The sequence below is a fragment of the Peromyscus californicus genome, unplaced genomic scaffold, assembly GCF_007827085.1.
Source record: "Peromyscus californicus insignis strain IS unplaced genomic scaffold, ASM782708v3 Scaffold_11__1_contigs__length_118956290, whole genome shotgun sequence".
NCBI lineage: Eukaryota > Metazoa > Chordata > Mammalia > Rodentia > Cricetidae > Peromyscus > Peromyscus californicus.
Genome location: NW_026294402.1, coordinates 93,649,604 through 93,676,060, shown reverse-complemented (window position 1 = coordinate 93,676,060; position 26,457 = coordinate 93,649,604). Strand labels below are relative to the sequence as shown.

The window sequence follows — 26,457 nt, the reverse complement described above, 5'->3', positions numbered from 1 at the left end:
AAAATGAAATCAAAACTGAAAAGATAATTTCTAAGTGAGGGAAGGCAGAGCCAAAGGAGCTCTTATAGAGCTCAGGCTTGAGTGCTGGTCATGGAGGAGTTTCCACCTCTGTTAAGCATCCAAACATACATCTGTGACGTACAACCCACAAGAAGTCACCTTGCAAAAAAAAAGCACATCATGGCCTTTCATTCTGGACATGGACTCAGCAGAGGCTGCTTCTGATGGGATCCTCCCAGAGCACTCTGGCCATATGTACATACAGACCCCACAGGACCAAGTCACGGCCTCCAAGCAGTCCTGACCACACAGAGGTGAGAATGCTGATCAGAGTGAGGCACGTTCAGTACAAGTCAGTAGACCAAGAACTCTCAAGAGAACGAAGCTGGGTACCAGGCAGATAGGAACACTTTTTCTTTCCATTCCATCTGCTTATAGATGGCATGGAACCCCTGGAGGGCCTCATTCTGAGAAGGTGGCTCTTCTAGCAATGTTTGCCCTCATATTGTTCAAGCCTTGTGGGAAGATGAAGAGTTGGAAGGTACTTCCAAAATTCCCTAGTGATTTTTCACAGGTCTAGTAGAAAGGAAACTGCTTCCCAGAACAGTTACCACTTTCCAACCAACAAGGATACACAGAACGATAGACAGACATCTCAGGTTCTCATTTGACATCAGCTAGGCTGGAAACCAAATCAGGCAGCTAAGTGCAAAGGCCTGGGACTGTGGAGAGCAGAGGAACTGTGTCAGCTTGGACAGGCAGGCTTCTAGTGGACAGGCAGGCTTCTAGTGGCTGACTGAATATGTGAGACCTGTGACCATTTCATTTATACATGTACGATTCCAATTTCTAAGCAAAGACTTTTACTGTGAAGCAAGGCTACTCACCCATTTTCTTAGGATGTAGGTACTTTTCTGTTCCTGGCTCTGACTCTTTTGGGGTTGTCTATAGTTCCGTTGGTAGTTTCAGTAGGGATAGATGACTAGTTAGGCTGGATTCTTCAGCCTTTCAGCATTGCTTACCTCTGCTGAGTGACAGCAAGCTGTAAGGTTAGTTGAGTGGCATTGGCTGGAGCTGCTTTTGGTCAGGTAGAAGACTCAGCAGCAGGGTAACACACACATAAGCTAGTGGGTGCTATTGCCAGCCCACTTGGAGAATAAATGGTTTGATTCTTGACCATGGCTGAGGTTCCTGAGGATGAACTAAACTCTTCCCATTTGCAGGGGATTGAAGCCATAGCATCAAATAGTGAACTAAAGAAAGCCTGTCGTCAGCTGCCAGTGATGGTTCATCCTGATAAAAATCATCCTGGACTGAGGAGGTTGTCAAGATTTTGTAGACAGTTTGGGACACAGTCAGCTACCTGCGAGGCAGAAGGAATATGAGAAGAAATAAATAGTAGGGAATTGCTGGAATGGCCAGGGAATGAGCTGCTATGCAAGGTGTAAGAGAACCTCAAGAAGGCAGTGACTCCTGTGATGCACAGCTGACATCAAGGAAAGCTTCAGAGGTTTGAGATGCACCAGGCACTTAAGAGTGCTGGACACTGTGCCGAGAGGATTAGACGGCACCCTGCTGAGGAAGGAGACTTTGGAGTAGGAAAGCATGTTAAACTTCAACATCACTTATTTTGTACTGATGAATGGCAAGGTCTATGACATCAGAGTGGGACAGATGCCAGCATGAGAATCTCCCCCAGATACCCAGAGTTCCATACCCCATGACATTTGGTTCTGGGTTACCAGGTACCAGTGGTCAGAAGAGAGCCATCCCAGATGCCTCTCCTGCTGATCTTCAGGATTCCTTGAGCCCCATTTTTCAATTAGCCCCAGGCCAGATGTCCACTGGGAACTTCGGTGCTGTTCTTCAGCCTGGCCATGGGTCATTGCAGCCACCAAGTCCAACACAGTACACAAGAGCTGTGGAAGAAAGTGAGGAGGCCCTCCACTACCAACATCCCTTCTCTTCCCTCCTCAGAATAACCAGGGGGAGTCAAAGGGTTGGGTACCATACAGTACAGTACTTGGTTTGTCTCAAGTATTTTTGAAGGGAATTTTAAAACTTAAATCATTCATTCAGTGCTCACAGGAAGTTCCTGAACCACTCTCCCGCTCCAACACTCAGAAACTGATGACATGAAAGCAGCAGCGTAGGCCTGGGCCTAGGATGAATAGCACATTCCTTTATGGTAAAGGAACGAGGCATTCCTCTGAGTCTGCATGCCTTTGCCTTACCATTAGCTTTTAAAGTAGATGACATATATTCCCCCTCCTTTTAAACCGAGTGTATCTCACTGATTAATTAACCCAGTTCAGGGACTTGCCCTCTTCACACCAACGAGAACAAGAAAGCATGCAGCCCTAATTTGGAGCTGTATAGAGTTCAGAGTAGATACTGATTTTTTTTTCTATGTACACAGGAGCAATTGCCACTGAGATCCAGTATTTTTGATTGAGGATATACATGCTAGAAAACTTGCACGTGTGTATAACAATACGTGCTGACAGCAGCACAGTTCACAATAGCCAAGACCTAGAAACCACTCCAATGCCAATCCTCAGCACAGCAGAAAGGTGAATACGCTAAAGCAATGTCAACAAATGGCCTAGACCTAACATACATGGATGCCCAGCACAATCATAACATTGAACAAAAGGTACATTAAAAAATAGCATGGATGCTATAGTTACATTTTTATAAAAAGAGGCAAATATATTGGTTTAGGCATGCTCATGAAAATCCCCCAATTCTTTAAAAAAAACTAAGGAAGTGAATGACATAAAAGTCAGGATGGGGGCTGGAGAGGTGGCTCAGTGGTTAAGAGCACTGACTGCTCTTCCAGAGGACCCAGGTTCAATTCCCAGCACCCACATGGCAGCTCACAACGGTCTGTAACTCCAGTTCCAGGAGACCCTCACACAGACACACACAGGCAAAACACTGATGTACATAAAAATAAATCAATTATTAAAAAAAAAAAAAGTCAGGCCAGGCAGTGGTGGTGCATGCCTTTAATCCCAGCACTCGGGAGGCAGAGCCAGGCGGATCTCTGTGAGTTCGAGGCCAGCCTGGTCTACAGAGTGAGTTCCAGGAAAGGTGCAAAGCTACATAGAGAAACCCTGTCTCAAAAAAACAAAACAAGCCGGGCGGTGGTGGCGCACGCCTTTAATCCCAGCACTCGGGAGGCAGAGGCAGGCGGATCTCTGTGAGTTCGAGGCCAGCCTGGTCTCCAAAGCGAGTACCAGGAAAGGCGCAAAGCTACACAGAGAAACCCTGTCTCGAAAAACCAAAAAAAAAAAAAAAAAAAAAAACAAAACAACAACAACAAAAAAGTCAGGATGACAGTGACCTCTAGGAACTTAGGAGGTATGAGATAGCCATCCACGTGCTCTATTTCTTGGCTGTTACATGGGTGTTGACTTTATAACCACTTAATTACACTTGATAGTATAATTTATACATATTTTAAAAGTTAGTACAATAAAATAATTAGTTGCTATTAAGATAAAAATCAGGCTGTCGAGATGGCTCAGGTGGTAAAGGCTGAGTTCAGTATCCAGACCCACATGGTGGAACGAGAGAACTGACAGCATGCTGTCCTCCGACTTCCACATGCATATTGTGGCACATGTGTGTGCACACACATACATAACACACTAAAAAGTGTAATTTAAAAATGAACAAAGCCAGGCACAGTAGTGCACGTCTTTAATCCCAGCACTCAAGAGACAGATGCTGGTAGATCTCTCTGAGTTCCAAGCCAATCAGGACTACCTAGTGAGTTCCTGTCTCAAACAAAACAAAACTATAATAATAATAATAATAATAATAATAATAATAATAATAATAATAGATAAAAACAAAAAAAGAACAAAATTACATTCAAGACAGTGAACATGAATAGCAATAAAGAGGGATATTAAGATAATTTATCAATTATATTTATATGTACTTAGAAAATGAGCTCAAGGCGGGTGGTGGTGGTGCATACCTTTAATCCTAGCACTCAGGAGGCAGAGCCAGGCGGATCTCTGTGAGTTCGAGGCAGCTTAGTCTACAGAGCGAGATCCAGGAAAGGCACCAAAGCTACACAGAGAAACCATGTGCTGGGGAAGCACGGCAGCCAGCAGCAGTCATGGTGGCAAGAGGCAGGATGTTGTGAGTTAACATCATAAAATGCAAGCACAAGCAGAGAGAATGAACAGGAAAGGAACAAGATTATAAATACTCAAAGCCTGCCAGTGGTGTACTTCCTCCAGTAAGGCTCCACCTCCCAGAGGTTCCTCAACCTCCGGAAACAGTGACACCAACTAGGGGTCAAGTGTTCAGATAGCTAGGCCTATGGTGGATGCTCTCATTCAGACCACCGCAGCACTGCAAACACAGATATGCACCAGGACTTACAAATTTTACACTGCACGCACAGTTCTTATGTTAATTATACATCAAAACTGTCTTCAAACAAGTATTTTTTGAATGTTTATATTTAGATAGTTCTGCATATAAACCAGAAACAACTGTAGTACTTTTATAGTTTTAAACAATTAAAATTGAATAAAGGTAGACATGATAACAAGGGTCTAAAACTATTTGCATTAGTATGACTGTCCTTCATGACCCTCAAGTCGCCTCCAAAACCCTCCTGTCCTCTGGAAAAGGATTTAAAAACTTGTTTTAAACTAAGAGTTAACTGTGAGATTAAAACTAGCCACCACAATTTAGATTAATAATCTTTTCAATTTTTTATGAGTACAGGTGCCCATGGAGGCCTGAGGCAGGAGGCACTGGACCCCCTTAGAGCTAGAGGTACAAACAGTTGTGAGTCACCCAACATGGGCGCTGGGCACCAAACTAAGATCCTCTGCAAGAATAAGCACTCTTAACTGCTGAGCCATCTCTCTAGCCCCCTGTTATAAACTTTTAATTATATCTCTTCTTTTAGTCCCAAATATTGTTAAGGCCAGGTGTGGTGGCACATGCTTAGAATATTAGCACTTGGGAGTGGTGGAAAGAGGTCCAGGAGTTCAAAGTTAGCTTTGGCTATAGCAGGTGCAAGCCAACCTGGAATACAGGACAACCATCTCAAACATGTGCATGCACACACATATACATTACACACATTGTCAAGACTTCCAGCCTTTGGGCTAGAAAGATAGTTCAGACCAGAGTTCAGTTCCTAGTACCCACATTGAACTGTTCACAACTGCGGGTAACTCCAGCTCCAGGGGATCCAGCACCCCTTTATGGATTCCAAGGGCACCTGCACTCAACACATACATGTGCATGTGCACACATGCACACACAAACACGCACACACACACTTTTTAAAAAATAATAAAAGTAAATCCTTTAAAATTTTTTAAAAAGACTTCCAAACCTCCTCACAGAAATTTCTTAAGAGTAATTTTATTAATTCAGAATGAATAACCAAATGCTTTTTCTAACAAACCCATCAAAACATTCTACAGATTATGGGTTAGTTACAGTGGTTTCTCAATCTGTGAGTCACGATCCCTTTGGGGGTTAAACAACCCTTTCATGGGGTTGCCTAAGACCATCAACAAACACAGATAATTGCATTATGATTCATAACAGTAGCAAAATTACAGTTGTGAAGTAGCAATGAAAATAATTTTATGGTTGGGGGTCACCACAACATGAGGAACTGTATTAGAGTCACAGCATTAGGAAGATTGAGAACCACTGGGTTAGTATTTAGAAATTTAACTACAGGTTAACAAAGCAAAGAATTCTAAAGTAAGAAAGAACCTAAGGGATTATTTTATGTCGTCAAAGGGATCTGGATACCTGTTTTTTGGCACTCTCCATACTACCATGCTGCTTCCTAGAAATAATAAGTCATATCAACCAGTAAGAATGGCATTTTTAAAGGAGGACACAGGGTAGCCTAGAGTAGCTTGTGTTCATGGATGTCATACAGAACACTGCTCTCTGGTGATATTTTATTTGTACTGAAATGTGATTTTAATTGTATGTTAATAAATAAAGTTTCCCGGGGGTCAGAGCTATTAGAGCCATAGCAAAAGCTGGGCATTGGTGGTGCACGCCTTTAATCCCAGCACTTGGTAGGCAGGGCTAGGTAGATCTCTGTGTGGTCAAGGATACAGCCAGCATTGGAGACACACGCCTTTAATCTCAATACCAATCATAGAAGACCTGGAGGTCTGTACAGACAGGCAGTGACGAGGCGGTCATGTGGTTGGGTTTACAACCAATGAGAAGGCAGGACAGAAAGTCTATATAAAGACAGACAGGAAGTAGGTCTCTTTCGGAGAGGTCTCTTGGCTGAAGAGGTTAGCTGCAGCAGGCAGGTAAGGTTCTTAGCTCTGATCTCTTGGCTTTCTTCTTTGCATTGGTTCTGTGTTTCTTATTTAAAAAGACGGTTGGTTACATCTACACTGCTCCCTACCCCACCATACTGAATATAGAGCATAGAGAATAAGCAGAAAGCAGTAAGAATAGGACTCTTACGTAAAATGCAGTAAGGAGGAATCCATGGCCCAACGAAGTCTCAGCCTTGGAAGATAATATGACTCATTATTTATGAGCAATACAAGTAAGTCACTAAGAACACTTACATTTGGAAATTCTTTACAAAAATTTTATTTGTGATTTTATTTATTCATAAAAGTACATTACATCAGTATTGCAAATAAAGACACATTTTCGCTAAAAGATATCTCTACCTAATCATCTATTTTACCTCATGATTAACTTCCTATCTTAATACAAAGACAACATCTTTTCTTTCTGCTTTGAAAGGTATCTTAATAGAATATGTCCATTAATATTTGCCTGGAAAGCAGTGGCTTCCTATTGGTTGGGCTTAGAAAGCAATTAAACCTTGAACTTAAATGCAACTTTCTATAATTTGCAATCTCTCCCTGAGTCTCTTTTGTTATATACAATCTCTCCTTAAAATAACCATTACATTTTAAAACATTCAAGCATTACTTAGGAAATGATTAAGGGATCTATAGTTAATCTACTATTTTAATAACTTAAGTTACTTTCTATTAAATAATCAAAAAATAAAAATTATAGGGATTGAGAATGACCCAATGGTAAGAGGACGAATTCTGAGAGCTGATACATTTTAGAATCTTGTTTCAGGATCAGTCCTTTCAAATACTTAAAATGTTAAGAATACAATTTACACAGTAAAAATGATTTGATCTGTTTTCAGTATGAAAGTACTTTTAATTTCTTTACTGCAGGTACAATGGCATCCAAGTCATCAATTTCTGTAATAGAAAAAGTAAGAGTTATAAAGAGTGATTTTTTTTCTCTATTGAAAGTTCATAAAAATAAGGAAGTCTATACAGGCAGAATTCGAACCCTAGGGCAGCAATAGCAGTAAGTGCTCTCGCGCACATGGAGTCTTCTCCAAGCACAGCAGATGACCAGTGCCTCCTTCACACCAGTGTTTCGTAGGGATCTGTCATGTCCCCTCGACTCTGGCACTCATTTTATCAGCAGCACAGTCTTGGTAATGCATCCAGTTGGCCGTGTTTATGATCCCTTGGTACCTCTTAAATCTGCACAGCTACATGGGTAAGCCAACATGGGTCCCAACATGCACCCTCCACCTGAGGATTTGGGAATTGATTTCTTCTTAAGGAACACAGTGCTCCTTCTTGATTTAGTTTCAGAGTGGAGTGTTCTCAGGCCTTCTTTTGGGAGATCTGTTCAGTGAGAGGTGTGTGGCACTCCAGAACAAAGCTCAGGGACATGGCTTATCCTGGTCTGCATTTTCAGACAAAGCAGTTCAGGTTCTTCAGTGGCTTCTTCCTGAGTTTGATTTTTCTTCTAAGGTATCAGATTTCAGTGAGCCTAAGCCAAAATTCACTTTCTAAAGCTCCTGCTCACTGAGGAAGCAAGTACTTTCCCTTATCCAGATACCATCCCTACTAACAGGTTCCAAGTGGCAGGGTCTGCATTTTCCTAGCTTATTTTGCTTGGCCATTGTTTATAAATAATGACAGAGCCAAGAGTCTCACAGAATAATGCCATTTCTCATGAGAAGGTCCCAAAACAAGATAGACTCATAGGGCTGGAGAGAGATGACTCAGCAGTTAAAAGCACTTGCTGCACTTATAAGAGGACCTGGGTTCAGTGCCCAGCACCAACAAGACATAACTGTCTGTAACTCTAGTTCCAGGAGATCCGGCCACCTCTTCTGGCCTCCACAGGCAGTTGTCCATACATACATGCAGGCAAATACTCATACACATAAATAAAATATTTAATAAGAAAAGAAAAAGATAGTTCCTATCTCTTTATAGGCTGTCTTTTTTTATTCTGTGAATTAATCCTAACCAACTTTTCTTGCAAAGCACTTAACACTTTCTAGACACTTCCACCAAACACCTAAGGTAAACATGAACCCAGTATCTAATGAACACCCTTCTGTCATACCCATTGACCTCTTAAGATGAAAAATTCAGCCCCCATCAACAGGTCTTACCTAAGATTTCAAGAAGATCATTAGTAAAAGCTTGAAACGCTGGAAAAAACTCCTCATGTTCTTCTAATTTGTTGATAATGCTGTTTAAAAAAAGACACAGTTTACAAAAGTTTCCAATTTAGATTTTTTTGCATTTGATTGTTAACAGGTAGCTGTAAACAGAACATTTTCAAAGTGAGAAGAAACTGTCCTGCTAAATTGAATATAAACTTAATGTTCAATTACAGTAATCCTTTCTTTTTAAGATCTTAATTCATCTAATACCACTTTCCTATTTTTTTTAAAAGCATCTTATTTAGAACATTTGCTAAAAATAGCCTTCTCTACCCAGTATGCTATCAAACATTAAGTACTAGTGGTCAGTAAAACAGTGAAAAGGAGGGGAAAGACCAATAGTGAAAAGCATTAAATACGAAAAGAATCAGGCTGGAGAGAGAGAGCTCAGAGGTTAAGAGCACTGGCTGTTCTCCAAGGGGTCCTGAGTTCAATTTCCAGCAACCACATGGTGGCTCACAACCATCTATAATGAAATCTGATGTCCTCTTCTGACATGCAGGTAGAACACTGTATAACTGTATACACAATAAATAAATCTTTAAAAAAATAAAAAAATATGAAAAGACTCAACTGTCAGATTATATAAGGGTTCTTCCAGGGAAAATTTCAGAATATATGGATGATAATGATGATGATGATGATGTGTGTGTTTCCCTATATTTTGCAGTATCAAATTAAAAAAAGTTGCTGAAAGCTACAATGTCTCAGGGGTTATTTTGGAGTAGGAGTTATTGGAGAGAGAGCCAGAGTTTCATGCATGGTAAACACAACCTCTACCACTGAGCTCTATATCTACCTTAGCCCCATAATATATACTTTTTAAAATATTACATTTTATATTAGCGTGCCCAGTTTTTTAAAAATCCTTAATATTTATATCTAAACAAAAAATTATGATTAGTAATTACTCAGTAATTTTGGTAGTGTCCCAGAAACAGATTATAAGTTATAATATATAACTCAAGAATTGATTATAAAGATTTTAATTTCTCTACACATAACGTCCCCTGGGAGTGAGTTTCTGGTAGAGTTCTCAATTGCCCTAGGTGAGTTTATAGAACCCAACAATTTTTATCTTGAGTACATGTGACATTTTCTTCATCTCCAAGGGTATATGACTCTTTATGGTTATAAAGTTATTTTTAAAAGGCGTAGTGGCACACACTTTTGATCCCAGCACTCTGCAGGCAGAGTCAGGCAGATCTCTTTGTGTTCAAGGCCACCCTGGTCTATACAGAGTTTCAGGACACCCAGACCCTGTCTCAAAAAAAAAAAAAAAAAAAAAAATTGTCACTCCTGAGAAGTAATTTGTAAAACTTTGAAAGTCTTTACTTTTCACCACTTCAAGCATATTGGATACATTTCTAAAAATACCTTTGTAGGTCATCAGGTCCTAATACTTGTTTAACCTGCTTATTCACATCCTCATTAATTATCTTACACAATTTTCCAACTGTGCTGACCACCACACACAATGAGGATGAACTGTCTGCAAAAGAGAAATGAAAACACAGGATATTAAAAAAAAAAGACTTTTCAAAATCATTACACTCATTTAACATTTCCTACTTCAGTTACTAATTCTATTTTTGGTGGGGGAAAGGAATTAAGATTTATTTTTATTAGTTTACACACATTTATATGGGTGTGTACACCTCTGAAAAGGCAGAGGCCAGAAGAAAGCAGTGGGTATTCGCCTCTATCACCCTTTGGCTATTTCTTTAAGACACACTATCTCCTTGAGCCTGGAGTTCACATTTTCTTAGCTAGGCTGGAAGCCAGTGGGCCTCAACAATTCTGTCTCCATTCTCCTCAGAGCTGGGGTAACAGGTGTTTGTGGAATGTCTGGCTTGGGATCATAAGTCTGGTACTCATGATTGCAAAGAATGTGTTCTTAACAACTGAGACATTTCCCAACCCTGGGGTTTGTTGTTTAAAGCTGGGGTCTTGAACTTTTAGAAAAAGATTTGCTAGGCAGTGATGGCATACACTTTTAATCCCAGCATTTGGGAGGTAAATGGCAGGTGGATCTCTGAGTTTGAGGCTAGCCTGGTCTACACAGAAGTTCCAGGACAGTCAGGGCGGTTACAAAGAAAAACCCTGTTTTGAAAAAAAAAAAAATTTGCACATGTGTATGTATGAGTATATGCATGTATGTATGTGTGTGCGAGTACTTTTGCACACATGGAAACCAGAAAAGGGTATTAGATTCTGTAACTCTGTGTGGAGTTACAGGGATTTGGGAGACGTCTGGCTTGTTATAGGGGTGCTGGGACATGAACTCCAGTCCTAAAAATTTCACAGCAAGTGCTCTTAACTACTGGGTCATCTCTCCAGACCCTGATCTTGAACTTCTAATCCTCCTGCCTCCATCTACTGAGTGCAAGGATTCTATATGTGCACCACCATGACCTGTTTATGCAGTATTGAGAATCAAACCCAGAGTTCATGCATGCTAGGCAAGCACTCTACCAACTTGGTTACATCCCTACCCCCTTTTTTTTTTTTGTGGGTTTGTTGTTGCTGTTTTGCTTTTTAATCAAATGGACTTTTGTGGGGTGTGGTGGTGCACACCAGCAACCTGAGCTCTTGGGAGGTGTAGGACAAAGATCAGGAGTTCGAGGTCAGCTTTGGCTACAGTAAAAGTAATGCAACACTGTCACAACAAGACAAACAAAACCCACACCTAATTTTTGTTAATTTATTAGGAATAGTTCTTAAATCAGTGCCCAAAATGGCAAGGGTCATCACCTAATTCTAAGAGCTCCTGGAGGTTTCTCACAGCGTTGTTCATTTCTCCAAGCCTGGTATACACTTCATTCATTCGGGGGTAGACTCCATTTAAAGACTGCACATCAAATAGCTTTTGGAAGTGAGAAACAATAGCTTGCAAAGTTTGAAAGTTTGGCATGTTGCTGCTCTATAAGGAGAAGGTAAAAAGATAGTTCACAACTTGAAATAATATTAAATATTTAACATAAGCCTTTAAGATGGGAACAGTTACATAAGTATCAGTGTTACCTCCTTCTCGTTTTCAACCTCTTCCAGCATGGTATCTACCATAAACAACAGATCTTCTACTTTGACACCTTCATTTTCATCTGGTTTCTTTAAATTATGCCAAGGTACCAGTTCTGCAGACAGCGTTTTTAAGGACTTATACAAACCCTTTACAACAAAAGAAAGCACGTGCATTATTGTTTATAAAATAATTTGTACTGTAACACTAATAACACAGTAATCAAGGTGCTCTAAAAATACATAGCTATATAACCATTATCAGTATATTTTAATACCATTGTCAATTTAAAACAAGTCTGAATGCTTTAAGCAATAATGTTATCTAAGCGTTACATTGTTTTTTAAAATTATTTTTATCAGTGCTGGAGATAGCCCAGGCCCTCCCTCATAAATACAAGGCAAATACTTTATCATTGAGCCATATCCTTAGCCTAGGTTTTAAATATTTTTGTAGCACATTTGAGATGAAATTTACATACCAAAATATTCACCTTTACTAGTATTTAGTTTGATGGTTTTCATCTTTTCACAGTGGTACAAACACCACCACTGTCTAATTTCAGAACCTATCCATCTTCCAAGAAGAACTCCCACACTCAGGGCTGAAGAGATGGCTCAGCAGTAAGGGCACTTGTTGGTCTTCAGAGGAGCCAGGTTCAGTTCCCAGTACCCACATGATGGTTCACAACCATTCATAACTCCAGTTCCAGAGGATCTGACACCCTCTTCTGACCCCCACAGGAACCAGACATGCATGTGGCGCACAAACACATATGCAGGGAAATGTTCATACACATTAAACATTTTAAAAATAAAAGAAAGAAACCCCACACCCACTCAAAGTCCTTTTCTAGTCTCCTCCAGCCTCTATAACTACTAATCCACTTCCTGCTGCTCTGGATTTGCCTACACTTGGCATTTCATGTAAATGAAATTTTACAAGTGGCCATGTGTGACTGACTTCTTTTGAGAATCCCCTGTATCTATTATTGATGGGAATGAAAGTCATACAGCCATTATGTAAAACAGTACATAGAGGTTCCTCAAAAAACTAAAGATAAAACTGCCACATAGCCTAACAATCCTACATCTGGGAATGTATCCAAATAAAATGAAACTATAATATGTCAAAAAAATGCCAGCTCTCACATGTTTACTGAAGCACTATTCAGAACTGCCAAGATATGGGATCAATGTAGGTGTCTAACGATAGATGAATGGCTAAAAAGAAATAGTGTATGTATGTGTGCATACAAACATGCACATGTATACAATGGATATCAACCATAAAAAGAATGACATCTGTCATTTAATGCAACATGGACAGAACTAAAAGACATTATGTTAAGTGAAATAAAATAGACATAAATACCACGTTCTTACTTATAGGTCAAAGTTTCAAAGGTTAGTCTCATAGTGGTTCCCAAAGCCTGAGAAGGGTTTGAGTAAAAAGGAATGGAGACAGGATGGGTAACAGTCACAGGGTGCAGTTGGATAAGAGAAATAATTTGTGATGTTCTATACCACAGCAGGGTAACTAAGCTCACAAAAATTAACTATTTTTAGACAGATGAAAATTTTTGATGTTTTTAACACTGACCCTACTCACTGTATGTGTTGAAATACATATACTATCCCTCACACAAGTGTATGGTTATATACTAATTGAAAATAAAACATATAATAAGAACAGGCTTAGTAGAACATGCCTTTAATCCCAGAATCGGGAGGCAGAAGCAGGTAGACTTCTGTGAATTTAAGGTCAGTCTGGTCTACATGTGAGTTCCAGGCCAGCCAGACTTGTATAGTGAGGCCTGTCTCAAAAAATAAATAGGCAAACATGTAGGATTCTATAATATGAATTGCTACATTTCTCTTTTCTATTCATCTCCCAAATGCATGGTTCTCTTTTAAGTCATGAATCAGACCTAAGGGAAAAAATATTAACTGGGGAGATGTCTATCCCAACTAGAAAGTTCTACATTATAAAGAACTCTCCATAGAGGCATCAAAGGACTGCACACACTTTCTAAGACGGCTCCTGAATCTGTATTGTAAATATTAGAAACACCACTAAAATCGATGAACTACTTTAATGGCAGAAGAAACTAATACTAGCCAATTGCCTCAAGTGTCCTTACAACATTCTAATTTCTTGCCTTCTCCTCCTATTCAGCAAACTACATAGTAGCAAGAACTCAGCACTCTTCTAAGTCTTTGTGGGGGCTGTAATCAGAGTGATCTCCTTTCTACCAGATATCTCCTGGAATACAAGTCATCCATATCATTGACTTGTACTTCACCACAGGTGTCCATCTTTATGACATACTTTTTTCTGACAATATACTGCATAGTTATTTAAAATGTCATATTTTTGTCTCTCAATTGGTCTGATTTTATGTTCACATTTTTGTAACACTTTCCCTATTATCTCACACATAGAAAAATAACCGTGTCTATTAACTTGGTTCTTCCTTTGTCACTTTCTCATCTAGTCTTTCCCTTCTGTTGGAAAGGCAAGGGCTGTTTCTATTCTAATTCCTCTGAGAAGGAGAAAAGTGGTTAGCACTGTTATCTTCTGCAGAGAGAACTCTCTGTCAAGCAGTGAGTGGGAAACGCCATGGTTTCCACAAGTCATCTCTATTTCACCCTTTTCTGAGAAACAAACTAGAGGAATTCAGGCATATAAAATAGTAATTAATCCAGCACTGTCATCCAATCAAAAATGCTTATATATTATGTAGCTTTGTCTGAGCCCTAAAGAAAAAGGGAAATAAAAGTTAGGCTGACTGCCAAGATTCTTTCATGAGTTGTATACAGATATGATTCTATAAATTTAAAAAGGTGTGGTGGCACACGCCTTGAACCCCAGCACTCAGGAGGTAGAGGCAGGCAGTTCTCCATGAGTTCAAGGCCAGCCTGGTCTACAAAATGAGTTCCAGGACAGCCATGGCAGTTACACGGAAAAACCCTGTCTCGAGAAACTAAAGAAAGAAATATACATAATAATAATAAAGTATTAAAAAAAAAGACTAACAACAAAACAAATAAACAAAAAACCCACCTCTAGGTGACTGGGACTATAATTATTCTGGATAATTTGAATAAATATTAATTGAGCACTAATGTATCATGAAGATCTTTGAGGCATATAGGAACAAATAAAACTTTTTGTTCCCAAGAAGGTCACTTGTTCTTAAGAAGGTTCTTTGGGTATTAGGACAAAATGCTGACAAATGCTGTCGCTAAATCATATCTTCATTAACTATAGCAGAATTTTGTATGATATTAGTACTAAAAAAAAATCTAAAGTTTAAAAGGCACAGAAATGCAATACTATTAGCTTTATAGCAAATCACTTCTCAATAAACCAATCAAGAAAAATGTAATAAACTCAAGTTACACAATAAAGAATATACAATGATCTATAGATCAAATGTGAATACATTTAATTTCCTGGTTGCTTGTTGACTATCACCTTCTCCAGCAATTAGACAAACACAGAAATAAACTCAGTTCTGAGAAAGAAAAATAAAATGTGAAGACAGGAAAAATATTCCCAGTTAAGATGAAAATAAGGATGAGACACTGCATCTGAACACGTGCCGCGGTCAGGAAGTGTGCAGCGCAGGTGTGAGCGCAGGTGTGAGCACAGGTGTGAGCACAGGTGTGAGCACAGGTGTCAGCAGGAGGGAGATGGAGGGATATGGACAAGCCGAGACGCACAAACAGGGATCCACCACAGATTCTCAACGAGGGAAGTCTAAAAGTTTTCTACGGTGGAACTTCAGAGGAAGCAAGCTTGACAATAACATCAAACTCACAGGATGAAAATATGTAAGGCCAGGCACAGTGGTGCACGCCTTTAATTACTGCACTCAGGAGGCAGAAGCAGGTGGATATCTGTGAGTTCAAAGCCAGCCTGTTCTATAGAGTTCCAGTCCAGCCAGGACTACATAGTGAGACTCTGTCTCAAAAACAAAACAGAACGAAATATGTAAGCAGCAATACTCCAATTTTAGAAAAGTATTGTTAGCTTTATAGTTAAAGAACAACAAAAGCCAGGTTCAACATTTTCAAAACATGTAAAGAATATTCAACCACTTACCTTTAAGGATGTCAGTTCATCTGCCCACATTTCTATTATAGGAACGAGATGTTCAAATCCACAATCTTGCACCATATCTTTATTGAAGTTTTGGGCTCCTCCCTTGCTCTGTTTATAAATAATTACTGGAGCTCGAGGATTGTGAATAATTGAATTGATGCTGCACAGCACCTGTAAACATGGACAGTATTTGTAGTTCAAATGTCTGAGTCTGACACAGTGAGGTAAGTGAAACAGGAATGCACATCATTTTCAGACATTCATAAATATTGTGGTAATGCAATCTCATTAGCATAGATGTACAAATTCTAAGGAAAACTAAATAAATGTTTAATAATTTAGGTTTGAAAGCAGCTACCATCTATTATAATCCACACACAATAATTATAATCCACACAGTCTAGACATCCTTATCTAAGTCTCAATGTTTCCCTATTTCTGTCTCCTCATATTTAAGCTAAGTATGGTATTAAGGGGAGCTTTCTATTTGTTTCACAATTTCAGTTGAAATTTAAAGTAAAGATAGTTACTAATTAAGCCCCACACATTCTACAGAGAAGTCCTGGCCAGCCAGTCCAATAGTTCTTAACAAATGCTATAAATCCCCGAGACAGGACTCTCTGAGAGTGTCTGCACAGAGTTTTTAGGGCTGGGAGGAAACACTGCTGTTCCTGTCTGCCCAGAACCAGCTATAGCAGACAGGTGCTCTGAGAATCTGACTTCTGATGTTTGTTAATAAGGAAGTTTTTGTTCCGTATTCGTTTTTAAGTGTTTCAACATTTCATGTCTATTATAAACTCATCTAGTAATATCAATTAATTGAAAAAATAATATTCTTCTCCAAGTTATGAATCAAAGCAAGGAGACAGTCTCTTTTCAGCAACACCAAATGTCAGAAAAGTAGTAGGTGAACTGAAAGACGCAGGGATTGATGCTACCTGAGCTTCAGAAGATCACAGGGCAATTTCATGACATTCACATCACGTTTAGATACCTGTATGCACACGGTGAGGTTATTTATAAAAAGACTGCAGCTATTTCTTGTCCTTGCTTTGTTGGATCTTTGCCCCATGACTTGCAGTTTCTCCCATTAAAATGTAGAGATTTTTTTACCCTCTGAATTTGGGCTGGTCTTAAGTCTTGCTTTGATCCACAGAATTTACTGAAAAGAATGCCATGTCAGTTTGGGTCTTTAAAAAAGTTTGTTTAGTTTTTTTGTTTTTTTTTTCAAGACAGGATTTTGAGACATTATTAACAGCTCTGGCTAGCCTGGAACACACAGAGTTCCACCTGCCTCTGTCTCTGAGTGCTGAGATTAAAGGTGTGCACCACCACAACTGGCCAAAGCAGCGGAAAGTTCTTAAGTAGTCTAGATCACTGTTTACACTCTGCTGCGGCCACGTGGCCAAGTCCAGGCAGAACTACGCAGGCCTATCCATCCCCATCACTGAGACAAAAATTAACTCAACTGCCACAAGAAGAGCTCTAATGATTCACCATCAACTTATGACCAATATTAACAGAACTATCTACTGTCCAAGCATGACACTATTAAAGGGTACTGTAAGTCACTACATTTTAGAAGATGTCTGTCACACAGCAAAGATAAACTGGGCCATATGTGACCACCACAATGGAGAAGAAGAAAGGAACAGCGAGAGAAACCTGCCCCTTTTTCTTGTGATAGGGTAAGAATAGACTCAGGCCAACTAAAAACACTGCAAGAGAGATAAGCTTTACTTTCATGAAAATGAAAAAGAAACTGTCTATGGCTGGAGGACCACAGCAATACAGTACCTAAGGGAGAAGAGGAATTCATAAGAAGTCAGTGGTAAAATGCACTGCCCACAAAATAAATGCTGTGTTATTAAAGGTCCCTATTTAGGAGAAAGGAGAAAACTAAACAGGTACATGTACACACATACACCTTCCATGAAAGAAAAGCAGAGGCTGTATTTGGACGTCAGCCCCACCAAGGGTACCGGCGCTATAATACAGCAGCACCAGAAAGAAAGGCACCCTCAAACTCTCTTCTCACCCACCATCTACCCTTGACTGCCACTCCTTGAAATGCCAAACTAGTAGGGACCAGAAAAAACAATGGAGTGATGAGAACAAGCAGATCACACCCCTTGGCCACACCATAGAACAGGTTAGGTATGAATAAGCTAGAATACTTTTTTACTGAGGTTTGAATGGATTGTTTTAAACTGCCCAACTTTTCATTATAAAACATTTAAAATAAGCCAGGCATGGTGGCACATGCCTTTAATCATAGCACTCCAGAGACAGAGGTAAGAGAATCTTTGGGAGTTCAAGTATAGCTTGGCTAGCAAGTTCCAAACCAGCCAGGAGTACATAGTAAAACCTTGTCTCAAAACAAAATTAAACAAACAACAACCAACATCTTAAACAAACAAAAACTTTAGTGTGTATGTGAAACAGTGTTCTAGGCTTCGCCAGAGAAACACCACCAACAGAAAGTGTATTCGTGTGTATATATAAGGGGACCTTGTGTAATTTCTTGAAGGATCAAATGCAATACACACATATGAGAGAGATGGGCATATTTTTAAAAAAGATTTCATATAAGGAATTGGCTCATGAAATTAATGGAACCCCATGACTATCAGTCAGCAATTTGAGAGGAGACCCAGAACTGCAGTCCCAAAGCTCTAGAAGTCTGAAATTTTGGTTCAAATCTAAAGGTAGGAGAACTAACCAAAACCAAACAAAGTATGTTAAAAGAATGCATTAGAAATGCCCCCTGGGCCTTTTTGTTCTGTAAGGGGTTAGATGAAATCCACCTAACATAGGAGAACAATCTATTTTCTACCAGTTCACTCACTGGCACGCTGTTTAACCAAGTATCTGGGCAATGTATAGCCCAATCAAGCCGACATATAAAATCCAGTAGCTGCTAACATTTTCCTAGCTTGGCTCACTCTTTACAGCTGAACCAATGGCAGGAAATGCGGCTATCATCATTCTCTGCCCTGAAATAGTAAAGCATCCATCCCTTAAAAGCTGGTATAGTCTATACAATCTAGTGCCACTATCACACTCAAGAAAACTGGTAATATCACTGATAGCTGAACTGAATTTTTAATCTTATTATATATACTATTTGACTCTCTCTCTAGATGTGATGAGTACTACATTAAGTATCACTCAAAGACAGATAAGATAGATCATTCTTTCAGCCTTGTTTGCTTTCTCCCTTATTTTACCTCTTCAAATAACTTCAGAACCTTTTAGAAAGTGTTTTAATGAGGCTCCAGGTTCTGCCAGATGTCCTGTGTTTAGGTAATACCTGCCCTCCTGTCTCTACCCTTTCATAAACAAAATGTGCCCTGTATGATGTTTAAAAAACAAAACACATAATAAAAGTCATTTCCCATTTATCAACATCGAGACTAGCCTATTTAAGAAACAGTCATCAAGTATGAAGATGAGGGCCAGTGACTTGACTTGCTTACCACCAAGCTGAGTTCCATCCCCAGGACCCACATGGTCCACCCACAAGTTGTTCTCTAACCTCCACCTGTACACCTGGCACCTATAAATGCCTACACACACACACACACACACACACACACACACACACACACACACACACACACACACACACAGTATGAAGATGAGATGAACATTTTGATCTTGAATTTCTGTCCTGTGCATACTTCAAGCTGCAACTAATGTGTCTCCTGGTAATATGGTTTCAGAGGTTATTTAGAAGGCTTTTAGTTTTGAAACTAAAAGTTTTAGTCATGAAAACATATTTCAGTATTTCATTTCAATTATATATAAATTCATGATTTTAATGGAAGAATTAATTCCCCTAACAGAATGTTTATTGATGGCAATTTATATTCTCCTGTATAAATTAACTACCTCTTTGATGATTGGCAGCAAAAGATATAGTAACAATGGGGTGCTATGGATGATTGTTTGATAAATAAAACACTGATTGGCCAGTAGCCAGGCAGGAAGTATAGGCGGGACTAACAGAGAGGAGAAAGGAAAGGACAGGAAGGCAGGGAGGGGAGACACCAGCTGCCGTCCAGGGAGCATTATGTAGAGGCAACAGGTAAAGCCACAGAACACGCGGCGACATATAGATTAACAAGAACGGGCTTAGTATAAGAATAAGAGCTAGACAATGGTAGGCCTGAGCTAATGGCTGAGCAGTTTAAATAATATAAGGGTTGGTGTGTTTATTTTATAAGTGGGCTCCGGGACTGGCGGGGCTTGGCGGGAGCTGGAGAGAAACTCTCCAGCTACAATGGGGAAACCATAAAGTAACTTAAAACAATTCCCACAGAGATAACTTTTTAAAAGAGAAGTAGTAATTTCATGTCATTCAGAGTTCACAGATTCTGATAACTCTCTGTGTTGTTGTTGTTTAAAGCATTCTAAAGGTAATCAGAGAACAGGAAAAGTTAAGATGAAATAAGTTAATTAATTAAGCTAGGACTTTTTTTAAAGGACAAAAAAAGGGAAGGGTGGCACAGGCCTTTAATCCCAGCACTAAGGAGGCAGAGGTAGGTGGATCTAAGTTCAAGGTCAGCCTTGTCTACATAGTGAGATCTTGTCTCAAAAAACACAAACAAAACAAAATAAAAATTAAAAAGGACAAAGAAGCCAGGTGGTGGTGGTGCACACCTTTAATCCCAGCACTTGGGAGGCAGAGGCAGATGGATCTCTGTGAGTTCACGGCCAGCCTGAGCTACAGAGTGAGTTCCAAGAAAGGTGCAAAGCTACACAGAGAAACCCTGACATCATGAGGTTTGCAGGCAAATGGATGGAGCTAGAAAAATATCATCCTGAGTGAGGTAACCCAGACTCAGAAAGACAAACATGGTATGTACTCACTCATAAGTGGATACTAGATGTAAAGCAAAGGATAACCAGACTGCAACCCACAGCTCCAGGGAGGCTACCTAGTAAAGAGGACCCTAAGAAAGATGCAGGGATTGTCCAACGACAGAGAAATGGATGAGATCTACATGAGCAAACTGGACATGAAGGGGGTAATGGAGGGCAAGGGTCAGGGGAAAGAGAGCTTAGGAGAGCGGGAGGTCCCAGCTGGATCAGGAGCAGAGTGGGAGAAAGGGGAGGGAAATACCATGATGAATGAAGACCCCAGGGGAATAGGAAGCAGAGTGCTAGAGAGGTCCCCAGAAATCCACAAAGATACCTCCACTGTAGACTACTAGCAATGGTCAAGAGAGTGCCTGAGCTGACCAGGATGCCCAAACACCCTGGCTGTCATGATAGAACTCTCATCCAGTGTCTGATGGAAGTGGATGCAGAGATCCATGGCTGAGCCCCAGGCGGAGCTCCAGGAGTCCAATCGGCAAAAGAGAGGAGGGATTGTATGGGCAAGAGGTATTGAGACCATGACTGGACAAAGCACAGGCACAAATAGCCAAACTAGTGGAAACACATGAACTGTGAACCAATGGCAGAGGAACCCCTATGGAACTGGACCAGGCCCTCTGGATAAGTGAGACAGGTGATGAGCTTGAACTGTTTAGGAGGCCCCCAGGCAGTGGAGCTGGAACCTGTCCTTGGTGCATGGGCTGGCTTTTTGGAGCCTGAGGCCTATGCTGGGACACTTTGCTCAGCCTTGGTGTAGGAAGGAGGGGCCTGGACCTGCCTCGGCTGAGTCTACCAGGCTGGGCTGACTCCCCAGGGGAGACCTTGCCTTGGAGGAGGTGGGAATGGGAGGTGGATTGGTGGGGAGGGCTGGGGGGTTGGAGGAGGGAGGATGGGGGAATCCGTGGCTGATATGTGAAAATAAGTTAATTATAAAATAAAAATATTTTTAAAAATTGTAAATTATCATTCCTCAAATATTAATAAAATAATCATATTTCAATTCATCCTAATGGGATTTTATTTTAATATATGTTCATCCAGAAGAGCAAATAGGCTCAAAAATTTTTAAATTTACTCACATTAGTATAAAGTATTACTATAAAGCTGCAGAAGAGCTTGGAATCAGTAAAGGAATGGGACAGACTACAGAATCTAGAAAGAAATGTATGCATGAACAGAAAATGACATATGACAAAAATGTCTTGTTAGTAAACTAGAGGGAAACATTTGTCTGGGACTGCCGACTGCAATGTGTACAGAAGGCAAGTAGAACAAGCATAACTGAGCAAGACAAGGACGGGTGGGAACTGTGGCTCATCAAAGGGCACATGCTCATATGTACTTCTGCTCTGCTAACTGACACGAGGAACTAAAGGACTTTAAAAATACACTCTATTAGTGTTTAAAATGTTAGTGATTGAATTCAAATTTTAACACCTATGGCCAAGTATGGTGGTACACACCCTTAATCCCACCATTTGGGAGGCAGAGACAGATGTATCTTTGTGAGTTTGAGGCCAGCCTGGTCTACGTAGCAAGTTTCAGGACAGACCAGAACTTCAGAGAGAGACCCTGTCTCAAACAAAGAGACAGACAGACAAAAACTTATGGGGAACCAAAAAAATGTTTAAGTGCAAGCCAACTGCATACAATAAACTACTAGGTTTAATTGCTCATCTATTCAATAAACCGTCTATAAAACCAGTAGGTTTTTTTTTTACATCACATAGCTAATCTCAACCAAATCAAAGCCATACAAAGATTTGAAGATTCACTTACATAATAATACCAACAACAACAAATGGAACAATAAAACGGCAAATAGCTTAAATTGGGAGAGTAAAGAATTATAAAAATCTTAAACAATATAGTTACATAGTGTTTATGCTGTACTATTATAGTTATTATAATAGTAGTTATTATAGAGAAGATGTGGGTGAGTTATAGGAAAATACTATGTGTAGGGAAAAGGGGCTGGCTAAAAAAACCCACCCTGACCCTGGAGCCCAGAACTAGGGAAAGATAGCTCAGATCAGGGCAGAAAGAAACACAGTTTGGCTCTGTCAGATCAGAGCCATCTCTGCCCCTGGCCAACTGACTTGTGAAACCAACCAATCACAGAGCAGGATAGTAGAACCCTGGGCCCAGGGTTGACTCCACCCCCAAGAATTCCTGTGTAAACTGCCCTGCCTGGTCAGTTAGAAAAACAGGCTGTTCTCTCCACTCTGGTAGAGGCAGCTACTCTCCTGGAATCCTCCTTCCCAAATAAACCTCTTTCTCAAAAGAGTTTTGAGTGTGAAGATCTTCATTCACTGGTGTAGAGAAGATCCTTGCTGAGACGTCCTTCAGTGGACAAAAAAAGGGATAGTTGAAAGAGCAGAGCAAGGAGGAGCTGAACAGAAGATCTTTGCTGAGATCTTCTCAGTGGACACAGCAAGAAGAGAGCTGAAAAGTAATACTTTTCTCCGGAGTCGGAGGAGATTGCTACATTTCTGCAGGGGTTTCCCCTTGGGCAGAGTGAAGCAAAGAAGCAACATCTTAGGCTGGAGAAGCAGAGCTCTGCTAGGAAGCCCCCTTAAGTGGGGACTGAGCAAAGCTCAGCTATAGAGGCTCTCCAGGAGAGGATCCCCCAACACACCAGGTATACCTTGACTTTCCCGGAATAGTCAGGATACCCTTCCCTGCTGAAGCAGTTCCAGGCCTGACTCTCCCAAGAAGTCAGAAAAATTTCCCTTCCAGGGTTGGGCTGCTTCTTTGCAGTTCCAGCCATCAGAGCTGTGCTAAATAGCTCCAGGTGTCCGGGACACCTTCAAGGCAGAGCTGTTGTTCTGAGCAGCTCAAGGTGTCCAGGATACCTCGTCCTGCAGGGCTGAACTGTCTCCTTGCAGTTCCAGCCATCAGAGCTGTTCTAAGCAGCTCAAGGTGTTACCTGACTCCCCAGGTAGTTGGGACACCTTTCCCCAGAGTTGTTGCAACCAATTTACTTACATTTTTGGTGCCAAAACCCGGGACACCAAACCCACAGAGTTGCAAAACTCGCGTTTTGCAACCAATTTACTTACACTATGTGTCTTAGTTCTCTGTTGCTGGAATGAAATACCCTGCAAAAAGCAGCTTATGGGAGAATTTCTTTTTCGCTCACAGTTCCAGAGGGATACAGTCCATGGAAAAACATGGCAGCAGGCAGGGAAGGCATGGTGGCGAGAGCTGGAGACTGGCAGATGACACTGCATCCATACTCAGGAAGTAAAGAGTGAACGAGAAATGGAGCCAAGCTATCAAACCCCAAGGCCTGCTCCCAGGGACTCCAGCAAGGCTTCACCTTCTAAAGGCTCCACAACCTTTCTAAATGGCTGGTGATCACATGTTCAAACACATGAATCTATAGGGGACATTTCACATTCAAGCCACAACACAATGCCATTACATAAGGGATTTTACAGATTTAGGCATCTGTAAGCATCACAGAACCAAGCCCCCACAGATCCCAAGAGCTGTCTGTACAAACATTTCTCACCAAATGATAATGAATTATAGTGCAATAAAACCAAAAATCATCACAAACACCAGTCTCTTCATCAGCTATTCAATACCTGAAAGTATCTCTGATCAACTAGAGCCTGTTGACGGCTGTCTTTGGGGGGCTCATCTTTTTTCTCCACGTCATCAGCCTTTTTTTGACCAATAATCTCTTGTAATCTAAAGAAGGGGAAAAAAAGTCAAGATGATAAAAAAAATGCTTTCTTAGATTAAAATACTTAAGCCAATGATCCAGCTGGCCTCCCCAAAACCTCTTTTTACTCATGTGTTCACGCACATGTATGCAAACTTTAAATACGCATTATATAAAATGTAATCCATACTGTCCCTGGAAAAGTTCCTTCCAATAGATCACAAGTTAGAAGTAATTTCTAAAAACATGAGGGCTCTCCTAGACCAGAGGCATCCTTCCAGGCACAGGGCAGAGTCAGAAGAGAGGTGTCTTTGAGGAATGTTCCCATTTTGCTGTTGCTTTCAGATGGATTTGACCCTATCCAAAATCACATCAAATTCTTCCCTGCTGTGTTTCCTAAAAAACTGTATAAGAATGACCCTCAGAGTCTTAGAAAAAAGGTTCCCCTACCCAGGCCTAACTAAGTGACTGAGAACCCTGGCCTCCAGAGACAGTTTAAACTACAATACCATCACTCCACTCAATCTGCTTTGCAAGCAAGAGAGAAAAAGAACTGAGATCCCGTATGTTAAATTGTCCTTTACTTGAAGGATCACCCTGAATCAGCCCAATCATGTAAAATGTACCTTATATTTTGGCTGTAGAATGTTCTAGTCCAAAAAGGAGCCAGAGGGCAAGAAACAGGTCTCAACCTCCTACAAAGTATCCAAATCCCCAAACTCATGAACTGCCCAACATGACTGTTTCCACCCCTTCAAGTCTTCTGACTACTCATCCCAATCTGCAGCCCTTTAGAGAGACCAGACCCCTCCCCAGTGTGGAAATACTGTCCCCCAGGTGGCCAGCCACAGTACATTGCCCCCTTTTCTTCCACAAGAGATGTTTTCAATTAGTCAGATCTACAGAGGGAAATCTGGGACAAGCTATGTGCATGGCTCCTTTTCTCTATCTGAACTAGACCCCAGAGACCTGGGGAGCTTTATTGATGGCTCCGTTCAGTATGTCCAAACCTTTGAAGAGTAAACCAACTTTATGATTTGACATGCTATTGTTAGAACAAACTCTAACATTTCTTGAGAGATGAGTGATAGATTAGGACATCCATTCTGGAAATGACCTTTATACCTCCAGAGAAAGAATAATATCCCCCAACTTTCCCATTGGTAATGAGGCAGTTCTAATCCAATCTTAAATTCAATCCAGAGGATCAGAGGAATGAACGGATTTAAGGGTACTCTTTTACTGCAGCCTAGAAGGTCGAAAGTCAGCAATTAAGCCCTAAAATTATTCCCAACTGACTACAGTATGTTAGAAGGAAAGGAGACTCCCATGATGCTCTTCCAAAGATTTCAAGAGACTGCAAAATATATACTAATATAGAACCAGGGTCACAGGCAGAGATCATCCAACATGATAAATGCCTGACTTCATTAGCCATATATATAACTCCAAAAATTGGTGATTGAACCAGGCAAGCCACTGGATACTTTGATCCAAACTACTACATTAATTTTCTTATAACTGGGACCAGGAGGAAATACAAAAGGATAAATATCATGGGAAACTGCTGATAGCCATGCAAGTGAATCCTCAAGAAACACAATTAGGATTGTTAGGAAGGCTATTTCAGTTGACAATGCTCTCAGAGACAAACGCCTCCCCCAGGACCCTCTTTGTAAGGGTGATCACTAGATTAGATGCCCTTCCAATCAATGAGGTTCAATGCAACTTGAAGAGTCCTGAGAAGTCTTTACAATGGAGGAAGGTCAAATCAATTCCTCATTAACACAGGAACCCAAAATTCTTAGTCCTCCCATTCATTCTCATCTCTGATCCCCCTTCCAAAAGAAAGCTATTAGTTGGGGCTTATTGAGCCAGCCCTTTAAGCATTATTTACCCAACCTCTTGCCTGTTAATGGAGAGATCTCTATTTCTGTCACCTCTTTTTGGTAATCCCCCAAACTCCTGCTGCTCTTTAGAAAAAGAGATCTCCTGGCCAAAGCCAAAGTAAAACTTCTTTCCCCAAGAAAACATTATTGTCTGCTGCTAATAGAATCCAAATTGTTCAAACAGCATGGACAAATGGGGAATTATTAGGGAAGGCTAGACTATCATCCCTATGGTCATTCATTTTAAAGACCCTTTCCATTTTATGCATCAAAGGAAATATTCTTTAATACCAGAAGTTAGGGATGGGCTCATCACTATAATTAAAATATTAAATAA

The 26,457-nt window shown here is 40.4% G+C and overlaps 1 protein-coding gene across 3 annotated transcripts in view; it reads right to left on the bottom strand.

Moving 5' to 3' along the window:
• Nucleotides 1-6,608: 6,608 nt before the first annotated feature.
• Cep70 (centrosomal protein 70) overlaps nt 6,609-26,457 on the bottom strand; it is a 60,898-nt gene continuing 41,049 nt past the window's right edge. For all 3 annotated transcript variants that reach the window (XM_052717848.1, XM_052717866.1, XM_052717857.1), the window contains 7 exons: nt 24,152-24,257; nt 15,675-15,845; nt 11,567-11,713; nt 11,297-11,465; nt 9,920-10,034; nt 8,489-8,568; nt 6,609-7,265 (listed from right to left, as the gene is read on the bottom strand). In XM_052717848.1, the coding sequence (XP_052573808.1) occupies nt 7,204-7,265; nt 8,489-8,568; nt 9,920-10,034; nt 11,297-11,465; nt 11,567-11,713; nt 15,675-15,845; nt 24,152-24,257 (850 nt within the window). In that variant the 3' untranslated portion in view covers nt 6,609-7,203. The remainder of the gene's footprint in view (nt 7,266-8,488; nt 8,569-9,919; nt 10,035-11,296; nt 11,466-11,566; nt 11,714-15,674; nt 15,846-24,151; nt 24,258-26,457) is intronic.